This window comes from Hyperolius riggenbachi, chromosome 4 (genome assembly GCF_040937935.1).
Source record: "Hyperolius riggenbachi isolate aHypRig1 chromosome 4, aHypRig1.pri, whole genome shotgun sequence".
Taxonomy (NCBI): domain Eukaryota; kingdom Metazoa; phylum Chordata; class Amphibia; order Anura; family Hyperoliidae; genus Hyperolius; species Hyperolius riggenbachi.
This window is the reverse complement of record NC_090649.1, coordinates 292,976,901-292,991,611: the sequence shown is the minus strand read 5'-3', so window position 1 is coordinate 292,991,611 and position 14,711 is coordinate 292,976,901. Positions and strand designations below refer to the sequence as shown.

The 14,711-nt window shown below is 40.6% G+C and overlaps 1 protein-coding gene and 1 long non-coding RNA gene across 6 annotated transcripts in view; one reads left to right on the top strand and one right to left on the bottom strand.

Moving 5' to 3' along the window:
* Nucleotides 1-14,711, bottom strand: part of NKAIN2 (sodium/potassium transporting ATPase interacting 2) — a 1,108,222-nt gene that overhangs the window by 151,894 nt on the left and 941,617 nt on the right. The window contains exon 5 of one of the 5 annotated variants that reach the window (XM_068231454.1): nt 1,933-2,038. The exons of 3 other annotated variants lie outside the window; for them this stretch is intronic. In XM_068231454.1, the coding sequence (XP_068087555.1) occupies nt 1,933-2,038 (106 nt within the window). Of the gene's footprint in view, nt 1-1,932; nt 2,039-14,711 lie in introns of those variants that run through there. One more of the 5 variants, XR_011019353.1, reaches the window with a different exon arrangement.
* LOC137503858 (uncharacterized) overlaps nt 1-14,711 on the top strand; it is a 140,497-nt gene that overhangs the window by 23,286 nt on the left and 102,500 nt on the right. The window lies entirely within an intron of this gene.

The following is a 14,711-nucleotide window of genomic DNA, read 5'->3' as shown; positions in this document are numbered from 1 at the left end:
AGATTCGCTGCATGCTTGTTCCAGGTGTGTGATCCAGGTGCCACTGAAGCCAGTTAGATCAGCAGGACCCAAGGCAACTGGTGTTGTAAAAAGGGAATACATACAGCAACCTCTATATCCCTCTCACTTTAGGTTCCCTTTAAGTTTGATTACTAAAAAGATACATTTTACGTGTTGCAAATTAAAGAAAATCATAGTAGAATGGGAATTGATATGGAAAAGTAATTTTTATTAAAATGAAATTAGAAAATGGTTTGCGTAGGAATGATTAAAAGTTTCCCACCATAGCGATTTGAGTTTTGTCTTGAAGATAGTGTCAGTGGGCATTTGAATATTAACAGTATATCAGCTCTGCTTTAATAATTTTTTTACTTCTGCAAGCAGTGTACAGTGAAATTAACTTTATACTATTTTCAACTAGCCATACCATATTATTGCCCCAGGAATTGATAGAGCCACTTATCACACATTTAGATAGCTAACTACTAACTAGATGACATTATACTTAAATCCACATTTGCTTCTGGAAAAGCAGAGGATTGGATCATCTAGTATACAGGTCATGGATGGATTATGCTTCACCTAAATCTTATTTTATAAAGTTGAATATTTATTGATTTATATTTATACGAACATGAATATTTAATCTGAAAAAACGTTGTATTCTTTCATAGTGAATGGATGGATTTCCTGAAAGCTTTGTTTTGTCCAATTCTTCTTCTCATTCCCTAAATATGGTAAACAAGATAGTGATGGACTCATGGGTAGAAAAGTATCCGAATCCGTGATTCTAATTGAGGCTTAATTGCCTCAGGTGTGTGCATGGAGGACAGGGGGTTAATTAACCAGATGTCCGGGCGCTTCTATGCGTATCAAACGCTTGCACGCGTCCAATGGGAGGCATTCCACGACTCAATGCCGTGCACTTCCACCTTCCGTCCGAAGGAGGAAGTGCGCAGTATTGAGTAGTGGAACGTGTCCCATTGGACGCCTGCAAGCATTTGATGCGCATAGAAGCGCCCGGACATCTGAGTTATTAACCCCCTATCCGGCATGCACACACCGGAGACAATTAAGCCTCATTAGATTCACGGATTCGGATACTTTTCTACCCATGAGCCCATCACTAAAACAAGAATAACTGATATAGTCTAGTAGTAGTGTTTTGTGATCCCAAAATTGTTGTTATGTGACCTTAGCGGCACACAGGAAATAGAACACTCAGGCATAAATCATGAGTCTATTTTTTTTTATTTGTTGACCAAGATATGTGTAGCACATGTCCATAAATAAACCTACTGTGTCCCTGAATGAACAAAATGCATCTTTATTCACACTATATATAATTTATGTATGAAAAAAAACACCATATAATCCAAATAACAACTCATAAGAGTGTTCCTCATCTGAAATTGTCTCTTGTGCACTCAAAAAATTTAACATGAAAATTAATTGTTGCCGAATCTGATTGTATCACTATTCTTACTCTAAATCCAAGTAACCACATACATTTAATGCTTGCTCAAGTCTCTTCCAGCATATCCCGCAGTGTCAAACTGCAGAGCTGGGTTTACCTTCAGTATCTCCTGCCATCTGCTTATTCACATTACCACTCACTAATCCCGTAAGAATAAACATATATGTTGGATGTTTTTGATTGGCCCAAATATGAACATGCTTGCTTCCTGTCTCTACCACCAAAAATAAATTTGTGTTGACTTGATCTAATCCATAAGCTTTTCTGACATGATGTAGCTCAATGGTTTTATGCAGAGAAAAGGGCCCTTTTACACTTAATCAGTTGCGTTAACACATGCGTTTCTGTGCTATGTGTTAGTAAGTGTTAGTACATGTTTTTCCCCTCTTAACTGAAATGTAAAACAAAAACTTTTTTAATAATAAACTTTTATAAAAAATAAACTTGCTACACACCATGGTGACTTCTGACTCTGACCTGTGCTGCAACTATGATCTGTCGTCTGCCTCTCTTCTGGCTTTCCTCCAAACTACTTTCTCCTCCTCTGCCAAACACTGGTAGCTGGAGGCGAAAACACGGCTGATAAGGTTTTAGTGCTGACAAGTTTAAACGGTCATTGCTTCTTTTTGTTTTTCAGCTAAATAATGCAGATTATAAACCAAAGCTGCTGTTTTATAATTCACTTTTAAATATTCAGCCTGTAAACTGAAAATAAAAATATTACACTCTGTTATGTGTTACTAAAGAAATGTTTCCCAACAGTACTAAACATACGGTTAACCACTTTACCCCCACGCGTACGAATTTCTCTGTCCCTTTTTCCATCCTTTCACCACCAGGGACGGAGAAATCCGTACTTTCCGGGCTCCCGCCGCTGCCTGCGCTCCCGCTCGCTCCAGCACGCACTCCCGCTCATAAACACGCCGCCGGCCGCTCGCCCGGAGATCAATGAACGGGAAAATCCATTCCTGTTCGTTGATCTAAGCCCTGCAATGATTCGCTGCTTCTCCGATAAGCAGCGCGATTATTGTGAATAAAAAAAAAAACTTTCCCAGCCTCCAAGTACTTCCTGCAAGCATCCGGAAGGACGCTTGCAGGTCGCATTAAACAAAAAGTTACTGTTGCCATCTTGTGGCCAAATAGTAAAACTACACCCTAAAGCATTTTTCACATACAAATAAATTAGTTTTACACAAAAAATTAACTCCATACCTCCCACACTCCCCAATTTTTTTTTTTGTAAAAAAAAAATTACCAAAAAAAAAATACATAAATAGTTACCTTAGGGACTGAACTTTCTAAATATTTATGTCAAGAGGGTATAACACTGTTACTTTATAAACGATGGGCTTATAATTAGGGATGGACGCAAAACTGAAAAAAATGCACCTTTATTTCCAATTAAAATATTGGCGCCAAACATTGTGATAGGGAGATAATTTAAACGGTTTTATAACTGGGACAAATGGGCAAATACATTTCATGGATTTTAATTACAGTAGCATGCATTATTTAAAAACTATAAAAACTATAAACTATAGAACTGAAAAAATAATAATTTTTTTCCCACATTTTTTCCAATTTTCCCATTAAAACACATTTAGAATAAAATAATTCTTGGCATAATGTCCCACCTAAAGAAAGCCTAATTGGTGGCGAAAAAACAAGATATAGTTCATTTCATTGTGATAAGTAATGATAAAGTTATAGACGAATGAATGGAAGGAGCGCTGAAAGGTGAAAATTGCTCTGGTGGTCAAGGGGTAAAACCCCTCAGTTGGGAAGTGGTTAATTATCTCATACATTTATTTTTAGTTTAGGTTTGCTTTACAGATATAACTTTGAATGCAATAGAATTGGAATTCCCATAAACTGCCCCTTACAATCATCTGGCTTCATATGTTAGAAACAGTTTCCAAATCCCCAAACAATGCAAACAAAAGAACCACAGTGTTAATTACAGTGGGATGCCAAAGTTTAGGCAACCTCGTTAATCGTCGTGATTTTCCTGTATAAATCATTGGGTGTTATGAAAAAAAAAATTTCAGGTTAAATATATCATATAGGAGACACACACAGTGATATTTGAGAAGTGAAATGAAGTTTATTGGATTTACAGAAAGTGTGCAATAATTGTTTAAACTAATTTAGACAGGTGCATAAAAAAAGAAATGAAATCAATATTTAGTAGATCCTTTAGTAGATCCTCCTTTTGCAGAAATTACAGCTTCTAAACACTTCCTGTAGGCTCCAATGAGAGTCTGGATTCTGGTTGAAGGTATTTGGGACCATTCCTCTTTACAAAACATCTCTAGTTCATTCACATTTGATGGCTTCCGAACATTTTAACTCACACCACAGATTTTCAATTATATTCAGGTCTGGGGACTGTGATGGCCATTCCAGAACATTGTACTTGTTCCTCTGCATGAATGCCTTAGTGGATTTTGAGCAGTGTTTAGGGTCGTTGAAAGATTCAGCCTTGGCGCAGCATCAGCTTTGTCTCTGATTCCTGGACATTGATCTCCAGAATCTGCTGATACGGAGTGGAATCTATGCGTCCCTCAACTTTGACAAGATTTCCAGTCCCTGCACTGGCCACACAGCCCCATGGCATGATGGAACCACCACCATATTTTACTGTAAGTAGCAGGTGTTTTTCTTGGAATGCTGTGTTCTTTTTCCTCCATGCATAACGCCCCTTGTTATGCCCAAATAACTCATCAGCCCACACCACCTTATTCCAAAGTGAAGTTGGCTTGTCCAAATGTGCTTTTGCATACCTCAAGCAGTTCTGTTTGTTATGTGGACTTCCTCTGCAACACTCTCGCATACAGCACCTTCTTGTGTAAAGTGCACCGAATGGTTAAACGATGCACAGTGACTCCATCTGCAGCAAGATGATGTTGTAAGTCTTTGGTGCTGGTCTGTGGGTTGACTCTGACTGTTCTCACTATTTGTAGCTTCTGTCTATCTGAGATTTTTCTTGGTCTGCCACTTCAAGCCTTTACTTGAACTGAGCCTGTGGTGTTCCATTTCCTCAATATGTTTCTAACTGTGGAAACAGACAGCTGAAATCTCTGAGACTGCTTTCTGTATCATTCCCCTAAACCATGATGGTAAACAATCTTTGTCTTCAGCTCATTTGAGAGTTGTTTTGAGACCCCCATGTTGCTACTCTTCAAAGAAAATTAAAAGAGAGAAACTTACAATTGTCCCCCTTAAATACTCTTTCTCATAATTGGATTCACCTGTGTATGTAGGTCACTGAGCTTACCATGCCAATTTGAGTTCCAATAATTAGTTGTAAAGGTTTTGGAATCAATAAAATGACAACAATGCCCAAATGTATGCACCTGGCTAATTTTATTTAAACAATTATTGTGCGCTTTCTGTAAATCCAATCAACTTCATTTCACTTCTCAAATATCACAGTGTGTGTCTCCTATATGATATATTTAAGTGACTTTTTTATCATAACAACCAACGATTTATACAGGAAAATCACGATGATTAACAAGATTAACAAGGTTGCTTAAACTTTGGCATCCCACTGTACCTGCTCCAGCACTACATCATGTATCTTCTATTCTTCCCAGCAGCTGCGCACTCTATACTTCCATACCTCCAGCTCCCGATCACGTGGCATTCATTCAGAGCCAGAGGTATGCAGCATAGAGCATGTGTCTGCCAGGAAGATTAGAGGAGACCCGAAGCAGCTCTGGAGCAGGTAAATATTAAACTGCTCCACTGCAGAAGGGGAAAGAAGGGGTTCCCATGCCCTCCCATGGTTGTTATAGTTATGCCACTTGAATTAAGACAGTTCTATAAATGTTAACTCTTTGGGCTGCAACTTAGGCTATGTTTTATATTTTGGCCCCTTGCGTGATTGAGGTTGACACCCCTGATTTAGGAAATCGCCTAATGCCGATTGGCGTCAGTTCTTGTAGGCGGAGATTAGCGGGGATTGCGCATGCATCCTCGCTGAGTTACGGAGCTCTGCTCTGTAAACAGCCTGCCAGCCGCGATCGGAGCTGGCAGGCTGTTAGGTAAAGAAACCGCCATTTTTTTCATTTGTACAGTGCTGCGATCCAGCACAGCGATGTACTGGGGGCAGCCCTGTCACTTGGCTGTCCCCTGGAGTGGCTCACGAGGTGGGAAGTAAACTAAAGAGAAATTTTTATAAAAAAAAAACAATAAAATTATTAAAAAAAAAAGTTGCAGCAGCTGGCCGGTGGCAACAAAAGGGGGTAAAATTAATTTAGGTTCTAAGTTGTATGACTGTGCAATAAACCGTTAAAGCTGCGCAGTGCTAAATTGTAAAAAATGGCATGGTCACTAGGGGGTCTAAGCCTGTGGTCCTCAAGTGGTTAAAATGAAAATACACAGAAATCTTGCAGCCGTACTGTTCTTAGTCAACCAGTGGACCTCTACCTATGTGTACGCCCAACAGACTGCAGTGTGAACTCTAGACATGATTGATTAGAAAGGAATGCAGCCATTAAATTGTGTTTATGTATTTAGACCCTTATTGATAGGCTTATTAATGTCCTTATGACAAATAACAGGAAAAGATGGATAAATGAATAAAAAAAAATCGTTTTTTTCTGTCTGTAAACAAAACATGTGTATATAGATTGAGCAATTTATTTATTTTTTGTTTTTTTTTTAATAGACATTTTCACATTTGATCTGTAATGACTTTACTGGCATGCTTTTTTGTGTTGAATATATTTGGTTGCCTTAGCGAATTCAATTATTTTGCAATACTTGGTAAAGGCATTGAGAGTTGTCAAGGAAACACTGTTCATTTGCCATGTCTCTAATTCTTTTAGAACTTGTATTGATCCAAACACTATTTCTCTACATGAAGCTGGAGGGAACTAATGGTGATTAAACAGAACGTCTGTATTTCAGTGTGTTCTGAGCTCCTGGGTATCAAGAGTGAAGTGCTGTAGGGTCACACTAAATGCTCCGTTCCTTGTGACTTGCATCTGAACTAATCATTTCAACTTGCATTATAGCACCGTATCTCTCTCTCTGTGTTGCAGGAAGAATGCGTTGAAAGCATTCACCAGTTCAGCACTACAATGGCTTCATTAAATAGAAGCCTGTCTTGTGCTATGTGTTTGCATCCGGGAAATACATGGCAGAAATGTGCAGTAACCCATTGCAAGCAGACAGAAAATGTATATCTCTTGTGGAAGCCACATAAGAAGGATATGGGAAATGTAGGGCAACGTAACATAATATATATAGGATATTCTAATCAGTTATGTTATCAATTTCATTTCAATATTTTATTCAAGATCAAAGATGTCATTGAAAGACTTATTTATTTTTGTTGTGTTCTTTATAAATAAAATTGTATGTATTTTTTATGATTTATTTTTTTGGACCAATAGGACTTCCTATCTGTACCAAAATTATGGAAAATCTTAGTGACTTATTTAGGAAAATATTCATTAAAAGCTAGCAAAATGAACGTATATAGAGTATGAAAGTGGAGTTGCTTACAATGCACGTTTAGGATAAGGCCCTAAAAGTGTAAATGTTTTCACTATAACATGCATGCTTACTAATCTAAAATGTTTTTTTCTTTGTTTTGTCTTCTTGGCTCTACCCTCATCTTCACACGTGCTGCTGCATAAGCATCTGGTCTTCCTCTGCTATTTGGCCCTGTACCTTCCATGCTCCCAGGGGAGGACTGGGACCTCTCAGCCTGGGGGGAAAACACAAACTAGAGGCCCATTTCCATGGCAGCCCCAGCCCAAATGACGTCAAATACGTACCCCACATGCTACATGCTGGTAGTCACGTGGGGCGCCCATTTGGAAACACAGCAAAGCCACTTCCAGGGCAGTGTGACAGGTAAAGTATAACTGCACAGGCACCGGGGGTCACATAGTACATTTGGAGGGATGACAGCAAGGGGTTTCCGTTGTGTCCGTTGTTCGGGATTATCGCACGTCGTTACCGCTGCACACCAAATCAACCACATCGGCCTGAGATTTCCCAGCATCTCAGATTTAACCAATTTCCACCCAAAATCAGTCAAATCGGCAATTGGGCATGCTTGTGGCAGCACCGATTTTCACCCAATCCGATAGTAATTATCAAAACGGTTGGTTGATCGCCGAGACAACAGATGTATGGCCACCTTAATTCCCCAAGACTCCCCCCCCCACACACACACTTATGTCCATAGAGGTACTGTCCCTTCAGAAGAGGGACATTTGGGAGCTATAATGGTGTGGAAGCAGACAGGGTTTTTTTTTTCTATGGACCCTGCAGGCAAGCCTCTGCTCTGCATCTTGTTGTGTACATTTACCAGCTTACCCATCCTCTAATTGCTCTGTAATTGCACCTTTATTTTTCTCAGCCAGCCTAATGTTTCACATTGCCTTATACAAAAACCTGAATGCAGCAAGCACTGTACCAGCCCTAAATCATTAAATGAGAGGCAGCCTGGGGGGAAATATCCCCCTTTCCCCCCTGGCCAGTCCTCCCCTGCATGCTCCTGTCTATTCATTACCATATGATGTACACTTATGCAGGGGGCAGAGGGGACAATCCCAGAACATTCTTACACTTAACTTATGAGATGAAGCATAGATGCAGGATAACACATGGCATTCAGAAGGCCACAATGGGATCTAAGATGGTTAAAGGAATCCTGTAACGTTGAAATAAATGTATGGTCTAGAGACTTCCTGGTCCATCTTGGAGCCCACTACTGCTGTGCAGAGTCCCTCTGAACATATCTGACAAGAGATAGTTGGAATATGTTCTCATGGCCGTGCTTCCCTCGGTCAACGACTATACTGCATTGTGCACAAGTATGGACGTGCCTGTGCAGTAAGCCAAAGCCACATGTTTACAAGTGGCAGTATGAAACACTTGTACATGGAGGGTAGAGTGGCCGCGGACAAAAAAAAGGGTTGAGAAGGACACCTGAAGCCTCTGGACCATCTATAGTATCTAGGTTTTTTTCAAGGTTTCAGGTTAATTTTAAATAATGGTGGTGGTGGTGTGTGTGTGTGTGTGTGTGTGTGTGTGTGTGTGTGTGTGTGTGTGTTGCAGCCTTACTGTAAGTATTACTTAGAATAGTGGGCTTCTTCCTACTTTAAAAGCTGTGATCTCGCAGAGAATTATAGTGACCACACCAGGACCTGTTTTGCCTGACCTCTATTATATGCAATATCACCAGCAACTTTATTTACAGAATTACTTTCTGAATTGTTTTCACTGATTGCTTTACTAAAGTAACAAAACAGATTTTCAGTCGGAGATGTGAGAGAACACGGAAAAGCCGCCACGTGTGCTACTGAGGAGGCGGCCGATTCCGCGTCCAATGCGGTGGTTTGCACGCCGAAGCGTGTATCTGGTAGCAGGGCAGAACGCGGAAAAGCCGCCACATGCAACAACAGTAAGGCGGCTGGTTCAACGTCCAGCGCCGCGGTTTGCACGCGGCAGCGTGTGTCTGGTGTGGCTGAGTCTGTTAGTGCACACAGGCTTAGGAATACGCGCGCACGCGCTGAGAGGCAGAATTCTTATACTGGGCAGAGAGAGTCAGCTGATCACGCCGATCAGCTGACTCCAGAGCAGAATACTATTGGTTGATCAATTAGGGGTGGTGCTGGAGAGCACTACTCCATATATAGTTACTGCTGGCCAGTTGCAAGTTGTCTGCCGTTGCGAACACTACGTGGAAGCACTCAGACCTTAGTCAGATCCAACAGTGTGTTTGAACCAGGTGGACCTGGGAATTCACACTGAGCCAGATTACTTGAACTGTTATTCTGTTTATGCTTAAGCTAGTTCCAGGGTGTAGAGACCAAGGACCTCACACCCAGACTAGGGAACTGTATTATCATTTGTGTTATACTCCAGACTAGTTCCTGGGTGCTGAGACCACGGACCTCGCACCCAGACTAGGGAACTGTATTATCATTTGTGTTATACTTCAGACTAGTTCCAGGGTGCTGAGACCACGGACCTCGCACCCAAGACTAGGGAACTTGTGCGATCATTTTGTTATACATCAGATTAGTTCCAGGGTGGAGAGACCACGGACCTCACACCCAGACTAGGCATTGTTTGATATCTGTTATGACTTATTGCTTTCTTGACTACTCCTCTGTCCTCTGATTCGGTACCTCGCATATCTGATACTCCGTTGCCAGACCCTGCTTGCCTTGGATACCGAATCAGCCTTCTGTCTTTGTACTTTATCTGTGTTACCGACCAGGCGTGTCCGACCACAAGAGCTATCTCTCCCCTTAAGAGATAGTCTCCAGATCAGATAGTGACATCCACTTTCAGGGGTCACTCACTCTATGGCCCTTCCTGTCTCCAGCCTGACTCCACCCCTTGGAGAGTCTCAGGCTGCTGGAAGGTTCCTGTGCTCTCAGAGCAGTGTTCCTTTACTGCCTAATATCACCTGCCTAGCAGGTGCATTACTCAAAGTACTACTGTTACACCAAACACTTACATACCCTTTGGTGTCCAGTGGTTAGTAATATATCTGTATTATCGGTGATTCTGCAGATCATCAATAGTCAGGTATATATCTGCATTCTTGGTGATACTGCAGATCACCAATAATCAGATTCTCTCTGCGTGCTGACACCACTCGTTACAGGAGATAAAGGGAACCCAAGGTGAGAATGATATGGAGGCTGCCATATTTATTTCCTTTTTAAACAATGCAAGTTGCTTGGCATTTCCCCTGAGCCTGTGTTGCTAATATTTGTATCTATAGACCCTGAACAAGCATGCAGATCAGGTGCTCTCACTCAAGTTTGACTGAATTAACCACATGCTTGTTTTAGGGTTGTGACTCAGACACTACTGATGCTAGAAGATCAACAGGACAGCCTGGCAACTTTGTTTAAAAGGAAAAAAAAATATATAGCACTCTCACATCAAGTTCCCTTCAAAGGTATTAAAAATATTATTATTTTCTTAAACCATACTCTGGTAGTAATTGAACAGGGATTGAAAAACTTTGGGAAAATCCTCAAACAGTTTAAGTTGTGGGCCTTTATTTATTTCAATTCATCTTAAAAAATAGAAAATATTTGTTTTCAGAACTGGCCTGGGATCTAGTGTTTCAGTTTTGGATCAGTACTGTAATCCTACAATTGTCACACCACTGTTATTATCTGCTCTGTGTCCCTTAGTTTGCACAGCATCTTCCAAATTACAGCTACAGAGATAACTTTTTCAATAAAGTCTACAGTGCCAATTCAGCACCACTGGAACCTGGGAAAATAGTGTTTGTTTCACAGGCAGGATGCATCTGCACTCACACAGCTTGCGCCAAACAACATCTCCCTGCGGCGTGAAATTATTTTTATATGTAGGTCTGATATTCTCATGATCACGTTCATTTCATTGGGCACATCTTTACAAATAATAATTTCAAAATGTTCCAAACATCTAAAAATTAAGTTGCTTCTATTAAAAGGGAAACCTTTATTACTTTGTTGTAAGAGAATTATTTCATTAAAGCTGAGCTGCCAGCAGACAGCTCAACACATTGCTGACTTATTCTGTATGTGAAATATCTTACCAGCAAACACATATTAAATCTGTATAGGCATTCCTGTGATTAGTGCAGCTAAGCAAGACAGCATAAACTACATAAGCAACTCCATGATTGTCTCTGTCCCCACTCTGAAACTGAACAATATAGGCAGGGGGAGCCCTACCCAGTTTGCTAAAGCAGGGTTGACACTTAGCACATTTGCGTGCATTTTGTTTCATGGCCAAACACATTAAAAATGGCAACTTATGTACATAAATGAGCTTGCTTTCATTTGAAGATCATTTTTGTGCTTAAAAAATGATAACCTGCAGGATTTTTTTGCAGAGTTTTTGTGGTTTTCCAATTACAAAAAAAAAATGATTCCGTACCCACCTTTTATTTGCAAGTGAATTTTTTGGTAAAAACCTATGTAAGTGCAACAACTTGAATGCAAACTCCATTTGAAATGTGGCCCTAACTGTACAGTGCATGTTAGCAACTTCTTTGGGAGAATTTCAAATTTCTCTGTCCAAGCTTTTAGTCAGAGCTGGATTTAAAAAAAACCCACAAAGGCCTGGGCATTGGTCAGCTGCAGCCCAAGGGGCACTTAGACATGAAGGAGGGGTTGCTACATATGAAAGAGAAGGCTTAAAATGGTTAGAAACACATACAATTGGAAGTAAATGCCCAAGGGTACTGTACATGAAAAAGATTCTACATGGGAGTCTGGATAAACCCCCTTTGAGGTGCGATCAGGCAGCCAGGTTTTAGACAGCTCAAGTAATCCACTGTTTAGAAAAGAGAAAAGAGAGAGAATTCTCTAAAAACAATAGATACAAAGCACGTTTCCCTGTCTAAGACAGGTCACACCTTTATTCAGATGGCTGTTGGTGAGATACAGCCTGTGTACACTTGTGTCCCATTGAAAAGCCAGGAACCAGGCTCTCAGGTTGGTAGCGTGGTGGACTCCTCAAGGGGACTCAGTAAGCCTTAGGGTCCAGGAGGACCACCCGGATGTCCCATGGGTTGAAAGGAAAAGGAAACGGTGGCTCTTGCCCCACAGCAATGCTACCAGCTCCCGTGGTGGAAGACGGGAGAGAGGTGTATGCATATCAAGCGTCCACCATAAGCTGTATGCAGAAGAGGTAGGCGTTGCGCGTATGCTTGGCAATACCGTGGTGGCTGTAGATAATGGACAAGGAAGTGTAAATGGTTAAAAGAGGTGGTTTATTGGGCGAGTAGACAATGCGTTTCTCAGAGGTACAGCCTCAGTTTCATTGGGTCATAAACATTTTTTTTTACCTGATAAATGGAGGATGTACCTCTGAGAAATGGAAACGTGCTTTGTATCTATTGTTTTTAGAGCGTACATGAAAAAGAGAGGCTGCTGTACATGGAAAACGGGGCTGCACATGGAATGGGGTAGGCGCTACTGCACATGGAAGGGAAGCCCAAACATACTTGGCCTAGGTGCATGAAAAGTATAAATCCGTCCTGGCTTATTGTGTTAACCTGAGGCCAGTTCTAGACCAAATGGTGCCCTGGGCAAAAATTAAAATGAGCCACCCTGACCTGCTCAATATAGCAGTATTAGGCACCCTTTCCCTCAGATAGCAGCATTAGGTGGCTCCTTTGTCCTCTCTCCCTCAGATAACATGCACTATTTGACTCTTTTGACCCCTGCCCCAGATAGCAGCATTGGGTGGCCGCTTTGTCCCCCTTTACAAACAAAATGCAACCTACCATGAGGGAAGTCTGTTTATGATATATATATATATATATATATATATATATATATATATATATATATATATATATATATATATATATATACTGTCAATATCACCATTGCTACTAACTTTATATTGTTCATATTTGTGTGTCATTGTTAATAACAGCTTGTTGTTGGTATTATTTTACTGCCACTGATATCTGTCGGCCATTGGTAAGGACTGCACATCATTGGAAATATCTTGTGGTTAGTATCTGTGTGACATAAGAATGTATGGAGAGGGGAGCATTCACATGCTGTAGCACACTATGCTGGTATGGGAAACTAGAGACCTGTGAGTAATGAAGGACACAAAAAACAAACAAAATGGACAAAAAACAACAAAAAGTTCTTGGAAAATTGACACTTTGGCACAACACGGTTGTTGCCTGTAGCCAAGCTCAATTTTGGCACCACCTGCTACTCCCGCCCACAGCCTGCAAAGGCCAATACAGTATGTTGTTCTTGCTTCTCAAGCCAAATTATTCAAATCATTCCTTGCTTCAGTATATCAAATATTGATGGCTTCAGAAAAAAAGTTTTGCTGTGTTGAGAGCGGTAGGGAGAGAAATATGCTATTCTGGAAGCTTTTAGTCACCCACAAGTTAATATAGCTGCTAAGTAAAATACAGTGTACATACTGTGCTTCAATGACCCTTACCTGCCTGATAAGAATTTGTAAATTAATGAGTAAAATATGCAAGCATTCCATACTGTGTCCACTGAAGGAAAACATCTGTAGCTGTACACATATTCATCTGCCACTGCTGGAAGCTGAACCAGAAAGACTTTCAAACCAGACAAATCAATGCAGCCTTTCTGAACAAGTGATCATGAGCGAAAGAGCTGTATAAATCATACTGCAGATATTAAGCTCCTGTATAAAACACTGTGACAGCTGAGCAGAAGTACTATGCACACAGGTCGTTACTGCTATGACTTGGACAGAATCCCACGTGATAAGACAATGCAGAGGGAATTGTAGCAACAAATCTTTAAGTGTAATGGTTTGCCTGTGTCATTCATAGACAAAAGAAAAAAAAACAATGTTTTTTTCCCCTAAAATGTAAAAATGTGTGATTGTACTTGAAGTGTATTATGTTGTAAGGTCAATGTTACAGCAGAATAAACACAGTGGCTTAGAATATGAAGAACTGCAGGATGACAACAAATGTCAATAAGTCTGGCAAATAACAGTACAATTATTTTGTGCTTTAAACACCTTTAAAGTGAATTGTTTAACCACTAGAGATGGCCCGAACGGTTCGCCAGTGAACGGGTACCGGTGAACTTCCGCAATCGCGGAGAACCGCAAACTTTTCCGGAAGTTTGATTCGCCCCCATAAAGCACCATTAGGGTCAAATTGCCTCCTGGAGCCCCACCCCCCTTATAAAAGGCAGTAAATAGAGAAGGGACAGCTGCTGCAGACTCTCTCATAGGGAAAGATTAGTTAGGCTCTTGTAGGCTTGTTATTCAAACTAAAAGAGCGCTGGTGAATTTGTTCTGATAACTTTATTTTTCTATGTATATACACACATTGCATTTAAGAAAGTTTACCTAAAACAATATAAATTCCTCAACCACTACCCCACATACAAACCACACCACACATACATACGTGGGAGCTATGCGGTGTTCTAAAAATGTATATATGCAAAAAAATATATATAAAAGTACGTGCATGCACGTGTGTGCCAGGTTTTTTATAGAACTTGTGGGTAAAAATCAATGGTTGATTCCACTATCACTTTTCCAATTGTATACGAACAAACTGTGCATATAGAGAGAGACAACCAGCCAACAGCTTACGATATGGGGATCACTGTCCCTTAAGGTTGTGAGCATCAGTTCCTCAGTATTACTCCATATTACTCACTCCTTCCAGATGATGGTGCAGTCTATCGTCCTGACCTCACGCCTCCTCTGATAT